Source organism: Lacerta agilis, chromosome 2, assembly GCF_009819535.1.
Source record: "Lacerta agilis isolate rLacAgi1 chromosome 2, rLacAgi1.pri, whole genome shotgun sequence".
Lineage (NCBI taxonomy): Eukaryota > Metazoa > Chordata > Lepidosauria > Squamata > Lacertidae > Lacerta > Lacerta agilis.
In genome coordinates, this window is record NC_046313.1 from 83,285,171 (window position 1) to 83,299,584 (window position 14,414).

The 14,414-nt window shown below is 42.1% G+C and overlaps 1 protein-coding gene across 1 annotated transcript in view; it reads left to right on the forward strand.

The window, feature by feature from the left end:
• The window catches only part of LOC117042324, a 71,193-nt gene that overhangs the window by 24,497 nt on the left and 32,282 nt on the right, over positions 1-14,414 (forward strand). The window contains exons 12-16 of the mRNA XM_033141871.1: positions 6,327-6,407; positions 8,006-8,168; positions 9,460-9,534; positions 10,231-10,383; positions 11,429-11,519. Of these exons, the coding sequence (XP_032997762.1) occupies positions 6,327-6,407; positions 8,006-8,168; positions 9,460-9,534; positions 10,231-10,383; positions 11,429-11,519 (563 nt within the window). The remainder of the gene's footprint in view (positions 1-6,326; positions 6,408-8,005; positions 8,169-9,459; positions 9,535-10,230; positions 10,384-11,428; positions 11,520-14,414) is intronic.

Genomic DNA, 14,414 nt, shown 5'->3' on the forward strand with positions numbered 1-14,414 from the left:
GTATCACCTCCTACTCAAAAATTTCCTGGCCAAAGGTGTGGAAACCGTTCCTGAAGTGGCTTATGGGAACAGAATGGCTGAGCAATCCCCAAAATGGAACATGATGCGGGGAGAAAACCCGACAATGAAAACAAAATTAAAGCCTGATATATGATGAATGCATTTCCTCTGCAATAGTCTGTCTGGTGTTAGCTTTTGAAGCAGGGTTAGTTAGAATCTGACCGTAGTGGTTTTCAATATTTTTATTCCTATTTTTTTACATCTATACTCCACTTTTCAGACTTTTGTGGTTTCAGTTTTTAAAAAAAGCTTTAGAATGTTCAAACTCACAGTTTCACATTCAGCAACGTTTGTTGTGGGTGTGAAATGGAAACCAGTGCACCACTGTGCATACTAATATTTTTTGTATATTAAAGGTAAAGGGACCCCTCACCATTAGGTCCAGTTGCGCACAACTCTGGGGTTCATTTCTGTTTCATAATGGGGTGTGTTCATTTCTATTTCAAGAATGAGGAACCTGCCAGCTTTCCCCTTTTGAGCAGAAGACAGTGGGGCTTGTCTTTAGAATTAATCACCCCTCTTCCTTGAAGCCTTGAAAAGCGATATCTCGTTTTTGCCTTTGTTCTGGTCAGTTTCAGTTTCTCCGCAGCTTCATAAGTAAAGTTATCCATTCAAGTAAACTGGATAAAGCTGAACTTGCTAGGTTAGTGGTTTTGAAACATGGAAACTCATAAGGGATTCCTCAAAGAACAGACTGATAACAGCAGACAAACCTGTACAAGCTTGCACACTAGTATTCATGTTCTGTAATGAGCAGATGGAGGAGAAAGTTGTTTGCGTTCTGGGAAACAGTTTAAATGGGTCACTGGAAATGCTCAATGGACCACACACCTTAGAAGATGATGCCCAAACCTTCTGCTGATGTGCAAGGATTCCTCATGTGACAAGTCAACGTGGAAAGGGCTGGGTGAAGCCAGGAAGTTTTATAACGAGTCTTCTTGGGAGTTGTGAACCTTTTCAGCTTGTTTTAATTGAGAGAGTTTTTCTCGATTACATCAGAAGTATCTAGCAGATGAAAAACCTTTCAAGCAGCTATCTAGCTGCTGAGACTTGGCAGTGTTGTTGTTGTTTTTAAATCATCCTTTCTACAAATCAGTCTCGGCAAGGGTATATACATGAGAACATACAAACAGAAGAATAATGTTTTTCAGCACTGCTTGGCAGTATGAAGGCCTGTGCATACTTTTCCCTTTCAGTGTATTTAGGAATAAGACCTGAATGAATGGACATACTGTATTAAAATAGCTACAGTGGTTTCATTTTCTTGATTATGGTTGATTGCATATGGTAATCGCAGAAGACCCACAGAATATAGAGAGTATCTAAATTTTCATCTTCTGGATACCTGATTTCTTTCCTTTTAAAAATCAATTTTATTAAAGGTTTTCAACCTAATGTACCATAAAATTCAAACTAAACTAAAGAGAATAAAAAACCCAATATATCAAACAAAAAACTAAAGAAAAAGTAAAATACATTAATAATAACCCTCAAATGATCCTCATAAAACACAAAATTATAAATATATGTAGCACTCAGTATACCTGATTTATGAATTGCTTCTCTTCTGCAACATTTTGTAAAATCCTGTACAAATGATAACAACCAAGGACTAACAATAGTTTGGATGGGAAGGTGAATTTTGCCAATTCTGTCCTACCATGAAGCCCCCTCACCACCGTCCACTGACTCTGGTCCTAGGAGTTGGGGAACCCTCCAGAATGTTGTGGGAGGTGGTGATGGGGGCTACTGGGGAAAACAGGAGAAACCACCTTCTCATCTCTGCCAGCAAGCTCCTTCTGCTGAATCAGAAGGACCTTTTCCATCCAAGGCACAAGTCAGCTCCATGGCAAAGAGTGCCTTTTACCAACACCAACTGCATTTATTCCTGGGCCAGGGATAGTAGTAGTAATAGGAGTAGTAGTAGTAGTAATTAATAATAATTTATTATTTATACTCTGCCCATCTGGCTGGGTTTCCCCAGCCACTCTGGGCGGCTCCCAACAGAATATTAAAAACATGATAAAACATCAAACATTAAAAACAGGGCTGCCTTCAGGTGTCTTCTAAAAGTCAGACAGTTGTTTATTTCCTTGACATCTGATGGGAGGGTGTTCCACAGGGGGGGGGGGGGGCGCCACTACCGAGAAGCCCTTCTGCCTGGTTCCCTGTAATGAATCTCACTTCTTGCAGTGAGGGAACCACCAGAAGGCCCTTGGTGCTGGACCTCAGTGTCCAAGCTGAAAGATGGGGGTGGAGATGCTCCTTTGGGTATACTGAGCCGAGGCCGTTTAGGGCTTTAAAGGTCAGCACCAACACTTTGAATTGTGCTCGGAAACATACTGGGAGCCAATGTAGGTCTGTCAGGACCAGTGTTCTATGGTCTCGGTGGCCACTCCCAGTCACCAGTCTAGCTGCCAGTCTAGCTTAGTCACAGTGGTCCATGCACTGGTAGCTTCACAGTTGGATCTCTGCAATGTGCTTTATATAGGTCTGCCTGTGGGCTTGGATTGTGAGTTGCAGCAGGAACAGAAAGCAACAGTAAAGTTGGTGGCTACCCACAAACTTAACACCAGTTCTGGAGGAACTGTACTGACTGTCAGTTAGTTACCAAGCTCAGTGTGTTGCATTAACTTACAAAGTCCTACACTGCATAGGACCTACCGGTAGGTGTTTGCTTGACTGCCAACCCTTGTAAACACCAACCCAGTATTTGAGATTGGGTGGACATTAAAAACCCTTGTAGAAATATTTTCTTCTACTCAGGCATTTGGTTTGTTGATTGTAGATGTTTTGTCACTCATGGTGCTGTAAAGTAAGTTTGATTTATTGCTGTTGCAGCTTGATTTTTGTTTTTGTTTTATTTCATTATGTTTTTTATGTTGTGCCTTGCTGTGGGAATGAATTTAATGAGCAGTGGGTTTTAAATTACCTAAACGCAGCACAGCTCTAAATTACCTAAACACAGCAAAGTGTTTAGGTACTTTGAATTTGGTTTTAAAAATACTGAAAATATAACTCGGATGATTTTTGTATAAAAGTAGATGACATGACTTCTGTATTATGAAAGTGAGTTAATACCATTTGTTTTAAATATAGCAAGAATGACAGACTTATTATGTCCCAGTTTGTTCCTATTGTTTGGTAATGAATCCGTGTTTCATTTTACACATTCAGTGGGATAATGCGTAATTGCTAATTAACATGTGACAAACATAATGCTTGAACTCATGATGAGCCATTCTAATAGTCACAACCCTTAACGCCTTGAGAAAATGGGGTTATTGCTTAATTAAGTTACACCCATTGTTATTGATGCGTTGAAGATTACTATCGGGGACTTTGTACATACTAAGGAACAAATCTGCCGAAAGCACTAACACTGAATACAATTTTTTTTTAAGTGGGTAATTTGGCTCAAAGGGAGAGGCTGCATAGTGAAATTAAGCAGATGTAAACTTAATGAACTCAGAGTTGTATTTGATGTAGCACTACGGCAAAGGTTCCATTGGTGCAAGGATTTTCCCTACAAAACAGAACCTTCTCTCCCCCCCCCTCCTTAAATCTGCTGTGGGGATCCCCAAACCCTCCTGAGCAGATCTGGGAATGGTATGGGCCGAGGAGAGGAGGAAGTTCCCATTGCACTCTCAAGAATCTTTGTGCTGCCTTCCACTAATGCAACAATCTGATTGAATTTGGCCCTCATTGCCTTAGGCTGTGTACAAAGCACCAAGCAAAGTACAGAGGCACTTGTAGTACAGAATACCAGACCCTCTAAGTGCCCCTATTTTCCAGGGGCAATCCTGGATTTAAAGAAGTCATCCCGATTTCTTATTTGATCCCAGAATGTCCCACTTTTCCTTAGGATGTCTCTGTTTTCATCAGAGAAATGTTGGAGGGTATGGAGTTATGCAACCCCAGAACTACTATACAACCTTTAGAAAACATTTGACAAGGCAACACTGTATAGGGAATTTTTTTTTTTAATGTTTAATGTTTTATTATGTTTTTATGTATGTTGGAAGCAGCCTGGGACAGCCCAGTCAGATGGGTGGGTATAGATAATTATTATAGTTTGTTGAGACAGAAGCACTCTTCCCTTTTGTAACTAATGTTCAAATGTTTCTTTCTTAATAACTAGCAATGAGCTAAATCTAATGGTTCCTTGCTTATATAAACTACCATAAAAGTTGTCCAAACTGCCCTAAAACTGAATTTTTAGCATCTTATGCCACTGGGGATTTAATAATGAATTTCTGTTCTATTAACCCTATTGATTTTCGGTTACCTTATATAACTGTGATTTGTGGTGTAATATGCAAGGATTTGAGAGATTATATTGCTTTGAGGTTTGACTAACTAGTTCCTAAACTGTTTCTAATCTAATATTGTAAATGTCACTGTCATTTTTAATAGAGGATGTGCTGTTTATTCTGGGAGGTTGTGGTTTATGCACATGCATATCAGAAGCCATAAAGGGGGGGGGGGGAATTACTTGCTGAGCCAGCAATCCTAGGACGTGCCCATTTGAACAGCAGTAAATAAATTTTGGTAGTTTCCAGTGGAATTTGAGTGGAACTTTTGCTTGGCTTCCTTCTCAGAGTTTTGGCCAACCTGTCATGAGATGCAGTGGTCATGTGACTGTGCTGCCAGCTAAGAAGCATTCAACTTCACTGGCTGCTTCCATGAGAGCCTCCAAGAGGGAGGCTGACCATGTGTTTTCACCTTGTAGGCATGAGGGCAGCGTGGCAGTCTTGGTTCCCCCCCCCCTGCCCCCCAAGAAGGAAGAAAGTAAGCTTTCAGGCAGTGAAGAGGTGGAGGAGGGGTTCAGCTCTTCCCACCTGTTCTCTGCAAGGGACCTCAAGCCATTGTTGAAGGAGGCCTTATCTTTGCAGATCACTTCTGGGGGGAAGGGATGTTGTTGTTGTTCAGTCGTTCAGTCGTGTCCGACTCTTCGTGACCCCATGGACCAGAGTACGCCAGGCACGCCTATCCTTCACTGCCTCTCGCAGTTTGGCCAAACTCATGTCAGTAGCTTCGAGAACACTGTCCAGCCATCTCATCCTCTGTCGTCCCCTTCTCCTTGTGCCCTCCATCTTTCCCAACATCAGGGTCTTTTCTAGGGATTCTTCTCTTCTCATGAGGTGGCCAAAGTACTGGAGCCTCAACTTCAGGATCTGTCCTTCTAGTGAGTACTCAGGGCTGATTTCTTTGAGAATGGATAGGTTTGATCTTCTTGCAGTCCACGGGACTCTCAAGAGTCTCCTCCAGCACCATAATTCAAAAGCATCAATTCTACGGCGATCAGCCTTCTTTATGGTCCAGCTCTCACTTCCGTACATTACTACTGGGAAAACCATAGCTTTAACTATACGGACCTTTGTCGGCAAGGTGATGTCTTTGCTTTTTAAGATGCTGTCTAGGTTTGTCATTGCTTTTCTTCCAAGAAGCAGGCGTCTTCTGATTTCGTGACTGCTGTCACCATCTGCAGTGATCATGGAACCCAAGAAAGTGAAATCTCTCACTGCCTCCATTTCTTCCCCTTCTATTTGCCAGGAGGTGATAGCATTCCCCAAATGCAAGTCCTTCACGATAAGGTTTCCTTTTCCAGAGAACTTTAACTTTTTGTTAGTGTGGGGGAATGCCTGGATCCCCCAAAGCTTCCCACTCCTTGCTCAGGTGCCTTTATCTCTAAGATAAAACTGAGGAGGATTTCTTGAAGATCAGAAAGACTCTTGCATGATCTCACTTTAACGTTTGTTGTTGTTGTTTAGTCATTTAGTCATGTCCGACTCCTTGTGACCCCATGGACCAGAGCACGCCAGGCACTCCTGTCTTCCACTGCCTCCCGCAGTTTGGTCAGACTCATGTTGGTAGCTTCGAGAACACTGTCAAACCATCTTGTCCTCTGTCATCCCCTTCTCCTTGTGCCCTCCATCTTTCCTAACATCAGGGTCTTTTCCAGGGAGTCTTCTCTTCTCACGAGGTGGCCAAAGTATTGGAGCCTCAGCTTCAGGATCTGTCCTTCCAGTGAGCACTCAGGGCTGATTTCCTTCAGAATGGATAGGTTTGATCCTCTTGCAGTCCATGGGACTCTCAAGAGTCTCCTCCAGCACCATAATTCAAAAGCATCAATTATTCGGTGATCAGCCTTCTTTATGGTCCAGCTTTCACTTCCATACATCACTTTAATGTTAGAATAGTAATTTATGTAAGTTCAGAATGTTGTGGGAGGGTTTAACACCTGAAATATGCTTTGATTCTAGGACTAATCCAGCATGTAGAGCAGCAGTATGGACTATAGGAGAGCTACAACAACACTTGCATAGGAAACATCCCTTTGCCTCGTAAGTTTCCTTAATCTGTTCAGTAGTCTTTCTAATTGTTGTTGAACTACTTTTTCATTTGGCATAGGCTTCAGTTCATTAAATATTTTTGTCTGTTCAAGCCTTCTTTGGTTGCATTGGTAGAGTGTATTAAGCCAGTTAATTTCTTCAGGAATAGTTTTGAAGTAATTTCATTCCACATGACTAGAGCACCATATGTGATCCCTAGTCAACAGGGAGTGATGAATGTGAACAGAATTATAAAAAGGGTTTACAGATAAGACGATGCTTATATTCAAGAGATTTTTACCTGCTGAATATTTCTTACATGACAACAGAATCCCCTGTCCTGACAGCCTGGGGAGTCAGGATGAATTATTCACTTCATTAGTGGGCTTGGACTTCAAGCAGACCTATAGAGGTCTGACTGAGTCATAAACTGCCTATGGAAGAAATGACATTTGCATTTTGATGAAATTTCAGATGAGCAACAGGGGAAAAAATGGTTTTGAACAAGTCACCGTCCTAGAATGGTGTGTTGACAAGACTATAATGCATGTATCACTCACACATCCAAAAGGAGAAAGAAAAAACACATAACAATATTATGTTGATGTTTACTGTCCTGGGCTTCTTTGGGAGGAAGGGTGGGATGCAAATGTAATTAATAAATAAATATTTTAATTATTAAAAAGCAAAAGTTATATGAAAAAGGGTTCTTTTTGCATATACAGTGGTACCTCGGGTTACGAACTTAATTCGTTCTGGAGGTCTGTTCTTAACCTGAAACTGTTCTTAACCTGAAGCACCACTTTAGCTAATGGGGCCTCCCGCTGCTGCTGCACTGCCAGAGTACAATGTCAGTTCTTAACCTGAAGCGTTATATCTGGGTTAGCAGAGTCTGTAACCTGAAGCGTCTGTAACCTGAGGTACTACTGTATAGTTTTCTGTGACATTCCATTTATGGGTCCCCAGCTTTTTGAGACCCATGGCCACATATGGGATTTCTAAAGAGAGAGAGAGAGAGAGAGAGAGAGATGTGGGCAACACCACAAAATTGTTGTTTCGGGAGGCTTTGCTAGTAGCAAATTGTTGGCAGTAACCCTGCTTGCTCACACTGTGTGCTTCTTGGGTGCTGGAAGGGATGCAGACAGGCTGGGAGGGAAAGAAAGAAAGAAAGAAACTACAGAGACCCCCCCCCCCCAAAAAAAGGAGAAGGGAGCTGCCCCCCTTAAAAAGACCCCAGAGATGGAGGAACTAACAGACACCCAGAGAGGAGGTGGCAGCAAACAAACCTCTCAGAGATGAGGAGGAGGACCAACTTCCTCTGGCAGATTCCCATAGTGGGACGAAAAACAAATACTGATTCTCTCCACCTGCCCCCTCCCGCAACTGGCAAAATGAGAGGCGGGAAGGAATACAGAGGCTTTCTGGGTGCTGAGGGGCAGGGGCTTCACAGGTACCATTGGGTACTCTGCACCCACTGGTATTATGTTTGGTGCAGCAATTTTACTGGCCAATTTTTTTTCCATGAAATACTCATCTCTTGTGCCCATGTCACTCGTATTGCATCCAGTGTGTGCTCCCACCTTTGAAGTTGCTTCAATATGTCTTCCTAGCTGTATTCAGAAGAATGAACATTTTCAACATACTCGAAAAAGAAATTTCAGGACTTCAGTGAAATGCGAATGCCTCTGCAGCTTGTCTTCGCCATTGTGCTACTTGATAGATGAAGGAGTGGTGTTTGCAGATAATCAAGAATTTCTGGTTCTTGGTATGCAGGTAAAAAGCCAGATGATATATGCATAAAATTAATTTAATCAACTAGATTTGTACTTGCTGGTATAGGTTAGTGTGTATACATTTGCATGCTTCACAGGGGTTGGAAATGCAAATGCTGAATTGACAAATATTTATTTTGGTGCTTAAGGTATGTTCATAGGCTAAGTCAGCTTCTTATGGACTAGTGTTAAAGAAACTAGCACCTTCCAGAATATGTTCACCATTTTAATCTGCTTTATGCAGTGTTCTGCTATGGGGGATTTTTCATCTTCTTCCTGGAGGAACTGCCTGAAGACAGAGGTGTGCGTGGGCAGGGGAAATAGGGCATGCTTTTAGAAATGCAAAGTGGTTACAAAGACACCCAGAAAAGCTTATTAAGATAACATCCAAATGTAGTCATATGAAACTTAAAGTCCTCAAATTAACAAATTGTGCATTTGATACAAACGGGTGGCGCTGTGGGTTAAACCGCAGAGCCTAGGGCTTTCTGATCAGGAGGTTGGCGGTTCAAATCCCCGCGACAGGGTGAGCTCCCATTGCCAACCTAGCAGTTCGAAAGCACGTCAAAGTGCATGTAAATAAATAGGTACTGCTCCTGCAGGAAGGTAAACGGCGTTTCCATGGGCTGCTCTGTTTCACCAGAAGCGGCTTAGTCATGCCAGCCACATGACCTGGAAGCTGTACGCCAGCTCCCCCGGCCAGTAATGCGAGATGAGCGCCACAACCCCAGAGTCGGACACGACTGGAACTAATGGTCAGGGGTCCCTTTACCTTTACCTTACCCTTACATCTGTTGGTCATTCATCCCACTTTTTCCTACTCTGGCAGGCAGTGTCTTTCCAGTGTCATAGCCAGAGGTCTTTTCCTGATAGGTTTCCAGAGGTCCTTTTCAGGGTCCCTTACATTTTAGATGCTAGGGTCTGAGGTGTGTGTTCTGCTCCCTGAGCTATATAGTCCCTCCCTTGATAACAGATCGGCAAACTTACCACTGCACACACTATTTCCGGTGTACTTCCGGGTTGGTGGAGCACCAGAGGCAGCTTGTGCGCATGCGCTATGCAATGGGTATGATGCTTGCACAAGCTATTTCCAGCTCTCCGCCAACCCAGAAGTGGGCCGCCACGCCAGTAAGAGCGGGCTGCGGCAGCGGGCGGCAGGGGTCACCAGAGGGCAGATAAATGAGCCCCTTGGGCCGTATCTGGCCCCCGGACCGTAGTTTGGGGACATCTGGGCTGGAGCAACCCAGTCGGATGGGCTGGGTACAAATAATAAATTACTATTATTATTAAAGGATGGACGAATTCTATTTCTCCATACATCAGTACAGAATTTGGTTTATTATGAAATGACTGCTTATACAGATCCAGTAAGTACGCTTTTTCTAATCTTACTTTTATCAACAATATGTAAAAATGCTTGTTTTAGTCTAAATATAACCTTTTTTATACTGCTTATTTTTGAGAACTGTCGGGTTTGTGAAAGATCATCACGTTACATTAATTGGTCCAAAAAGGCTGCTACAAGAAGTGTCCTACATGTATTATCTTGAACTGCTAATTGTCCTCCTCATAGCATATATTTTAAAGGGTGAGGCACATCACGTGCACTTAATTGGCATAATCTAGTTGTTCCGTGTCTGCACAAAATTTCCTCTAGGCAGGGCAAAGCTGGGAGTAGAAAGGCATGCCCCTTTCCACACAAATTATCCAGCTAATTCCTTAGTTATCCAGCTAATTCCTTAGTTATGCAAAGACTAGCCACTGAGGCCCATCAGTGCTAGCCCTCTCAGCAAAAGGGAACTCTGGCAGGCTAAGCTTGTCCAGCCAGTTTGAATAATTATAGAGCCGCAGTCTTAAGAAGCAGGGTTTTGGAGAGATCATCCAGAGCAACGTATCTCATTAAATGTTAATATGAAACATTATTGTGAAACCTAATCATACCAGCACCTTTCCAAAGAGTATATGAAAATGTGCTCTAAGTGGCCCGCTGATTTGGTTTTTTAATTTTTAATTTTATCCATTCAGGAACTGCTATTTTAAAATATAAACATCAATTGATTTAGGTGGTCCATTTAAGACACGATGTGGCCCATCAGCAGCTAATAATTATGTGCCAGAGCCCAAGATGCAAACAGATACACTTCAGAAGCTTACCTGGTCTAGAGCTCGTGTCGCAAGTGAACACAGCAAATGATACCATTGTTTTCACAAGGCTTGTGAGTAACCAGAACAGTTGGGTGCTAGTGTGAGAATGTATCTGTGTGACACGTTAATGGAAATGCTAGAGTTACTGTGCTGTGTCAAGCTGCAGTTGCTGCAAAAACACTGCTGCATGGTTGCTCTCTGTGGCAACCGTGTGAAAGAAACCTTTGTTGAATGGATTGCAGTAGCTGCCAGTTTGCTACCAGCCTAGATTCAGTGTTTTACTACTGGTGTATACCTCTCCTCCTACAGCCCACCCCAATCACTTAGGTCTGTGGTTGAAAATCTGTTGCTGGTGTGCCCCCCTCCACACAAGGTAAAAACTGTTGTAACTTGAGCATTGTGGCACCAGTTGTCTGAAATCCTCTTCCCTTAGAAATGGAACAAGTCCCAACTTGATTATGTTTTTGACTTCTGTTGAAAACTTCTTTTCTCCCTTGCCTTCCCAAGGTAACCTATTTTATCTCTCCAGTTTTTAATCCTTGTTGAATTTTATGTTTTAATACTGTTTTGTGACTTGTTTTGTTTTATTCTACTTCTGTGGTCACTTTTTATGCTGGCTTATTGCTTATCTATACTATATTCTGTATTTTTACATCTTACCAGGTAGAGTTGGTTTTTATTGGAGATAGTAAGCTGCTTTGTGCAAGGGCGAAACTAGGCATACACACCCATGCACATTTGCGTACACACATGCTGGGAGCCTCAATGATGCCCTTCTGGAGGCTTCACCCAGGGCAAAAAACCTGGCTAGCCCCCCCCCCACCCCACCCCATAGCTATGGTTCTGCTTTGTGGAGCAAGTTCCTTTAAAAAAATAGTATAAAATTTTAACTAAATAAAAACAAATAAACCCTTTTCTTATAGTCATTGTAGAAGCTGTGTAAAAGGAAGAATTGGGTTGAAGGAAGATGAATGGCTTGATAAGATAGTCATGAAGGAATGTTCTCCATAAAGGGGTGGCAATCTGAACACCATTCTTTTCTTGACTATAAGTTACTAGACCTATAAAGAACAGTGAGTTTGTATATACCGAACTAAAATTATATACCTCTTTCAGAGCAATTCACTCTTCATTGGCATGACATCTGGAAGTGTGGATATTTTAAAAATAAAAGAAGACAGCAAAACAAAAGATGGGAAATATCATGGTGAGATCCTTTTAAAATAATTTAATATACATACAAATAGGAAGAGTGAAACCATAGCCTTTTTATAGTAAAATTGTTAATGTCTTTTTTGGAGATTTGAACACATTCATGCTGCAATCCTACACGTATGTCTGAGAAGTGATGACAGGATTGCATAGTAAATGAGCATCAAAAATAAAAGTTAAAACATTGTTCCCAAGTTTTACTCAGTAAATTATGCTGCTATAAAGGGCATGACTTAGCCAAAGTAATCACTTTTAAGTGAAGAAAGCGTTCAACACACATTTAAATCTTTCCCACTGAAGACAGTGGGATTATATAGAGGCCAATTTTGGCAGAGTAGCTAAATGTTGGTGACATTATTTCAGGTCAGGCCGGCCCTGTCCTTGTGGAATGTCCAGCAGGCATTTTAACTGAATTCTAATATTATCATTTTAACTGATCTTTTTGTCCTAAGTAACTTGTATACTGCTTAGAGCAGTCATCCCCAGCCTGCGGCCCTCCAGATGTTTTGGCCTACAACTCCCATGATCCCTAGCTAACAGGACCAGTGGTCAGGGATGATGGGAATTGTAGTCCAAAACATCTGGAGGGCCGAAGGTTGGGGATGCCTGGCTTATATTGCAATTAAGCAGTATATAAATGGTCAAAATAAATAAAGTAATAATCAGACATTCCCCCCCCAAAAAAAACCCTCAAATAGTGCAGCCTGTTTCTACTTTCGCTTGAAATAAGTCCCTTTGATTTCCATGGGATGTACAAGCCTGTGTGCATAGGATTCCAAACTCATTCTTTTGGCAGATGGAGAAATCCTTAAATTACCGTATTTTTCGCTCCATAAGACGCACTTTTCCCCTCCTGAAAAGGAAGGGGAAATGTCTGTGCGTCTTATGGAGCAAAGGCACTGGACGGCAGCGGGATCCCTCAGCGGCGCGGGAGGGACAAGCAGCCTGAAATTGGGCTGCTCCCCCTTCCCCCTCCGCCTCTGCCGGCAGCAGAAAAGTGGGAGAGATGGAAGCAGCCTGAAATTGGGCTGCTTCCCCTTCCCCCGCCAGCAGCAGATTCCGGTCTCCTTTGTACAAAGACTACTTTGTAGGCACCCCCTATACACACACCTTGACTTGATTCAACACACACACACACACACACACACAGCCCTTGTGGGGCAACAGCAGCGGACAGGCTGTTTGCTGTTGCCCCACGCTCAGAATATCTCCAAGTATCTTGAATAAACATCCTGAAGTTGCACAACTGGACACTGTGGCTGAATATCTGCAGAAGGTGTGGGGAAGCTTCCTCTCTCAGGTCAAGTTTCCTAGGGCCAACATGACCAGAGTGGGGCCAAAACATACATCATTCTCACACGGGTATCGAATTATTATGCAAACACCTACCATTCTGTCTGGTTTCTCTTGCTCGCTCACACACCCCGCTTGCATTTAACCTCTGTGCACTGAGAAAAGGCCCGCTGCACAACTATATCACTTCAGATCACACTAGGCATGGACATTGGACAATGTGCTCCTCTCAGCAGATGGCTGAGCTTTAGCATCCTCCAGCCTCTCCTCTCACATGCACCAGGAGGTATAGCGGGCCAGTGGAGCAGGTGAGAGAACAGACAGTGGGCATGACATTTGGAAATAAACAAAGCGAAGCCAGAATATTTTAGTAATAAAGTAGTTGTTAGGTTACAGAAAGAAATGGAAACAATAAAGCTTTCTTGGTCCTCTAGCACAACATATTCTGCTCAGGTGTTGGTGTTGTGCTAACATAATTATTGAGCGGACATCATTCTGTGAGAACACTAGATAAGTAAATGAATGTGTGTAGTTCTAATCCGTTCAGTTATCTCAGTAGATCTTTTCATGACATAATTGTTTCTTCAAAGGCACAACTTCTTATTGGGCGTCCTGTGAACAAGCCTGCAATCCTTAACTGAGAGTCAGCCACACTAAATATCTGAATAAACATGCATAAGATTGCATGGTCATCCTCATTCTATATTTGGATATGTGTGATATCCAGTGAGAATATTGATTATTTCAGAAAATTATTGATGCAGTTTCACATTCAGCTGTTGATACAACCTTCTGGCCATGAATGACTAACCTGAGCAGCTATTTCATGATCAACAGTAGCACTGACTTTTCCCATGCCTAACCTTGTGTACAGAATTAGCTTGCCATTTAATTCCACCCACATATTTTAGTCCGTAGCAGATCTTTCGAGTTTTACTGAAGTTTTGTAATACCGTACATTTCATAAAGGATTCACACTTTCATTCTGTAGGTGCTGACTTGCTAGTAACCTATTTTTAACTAGTTGTTACTAGTAATGGGTTCTTTTAGTTCATTTCTTCTGGGGTTTTTTGCACTCTTTTATATTGATAGAACTTATAAAAACAATGAAGAGTTCAGAAACTTACAAAGAAGTAATATATCTGTGTTGTTTCATATACGTAAGCTTCTGGGTTTGTTTGTTTGTTTGTTTGTTGTTTTGAGATGAATGAAGGTTGGAACATTCTGTATTTCGGTTTCAATGGCCTGGGAGTATCTGGTTAGAAAACAATTCTTTTCCTTTGGCTAAACATGGGCCTATTTTATAGTTTAGATAGGATCAAACCAATTGTGTTTGGTTTTATAAAAAAACATTTTTAAAACAGGGGCAAGAGTCAAATAACTTGCTCACTTGCTCAACTGATAAGTGGCCATTTAGGGCCAATCTGTACATGACAGAGACAAACATAACTCTGCCTCAGGTGGAGAAAGTAAAAGTAGATTGGTAGAGTTCCAATTTTAAGAGTAAAAGAAGCACCCAAATGAGGAGTGCAGAATTCCCACCCACCCTGAGCAGCTTATCCTCCAGTGTTACTTTACCCACTGGAGAGAGAAGTGG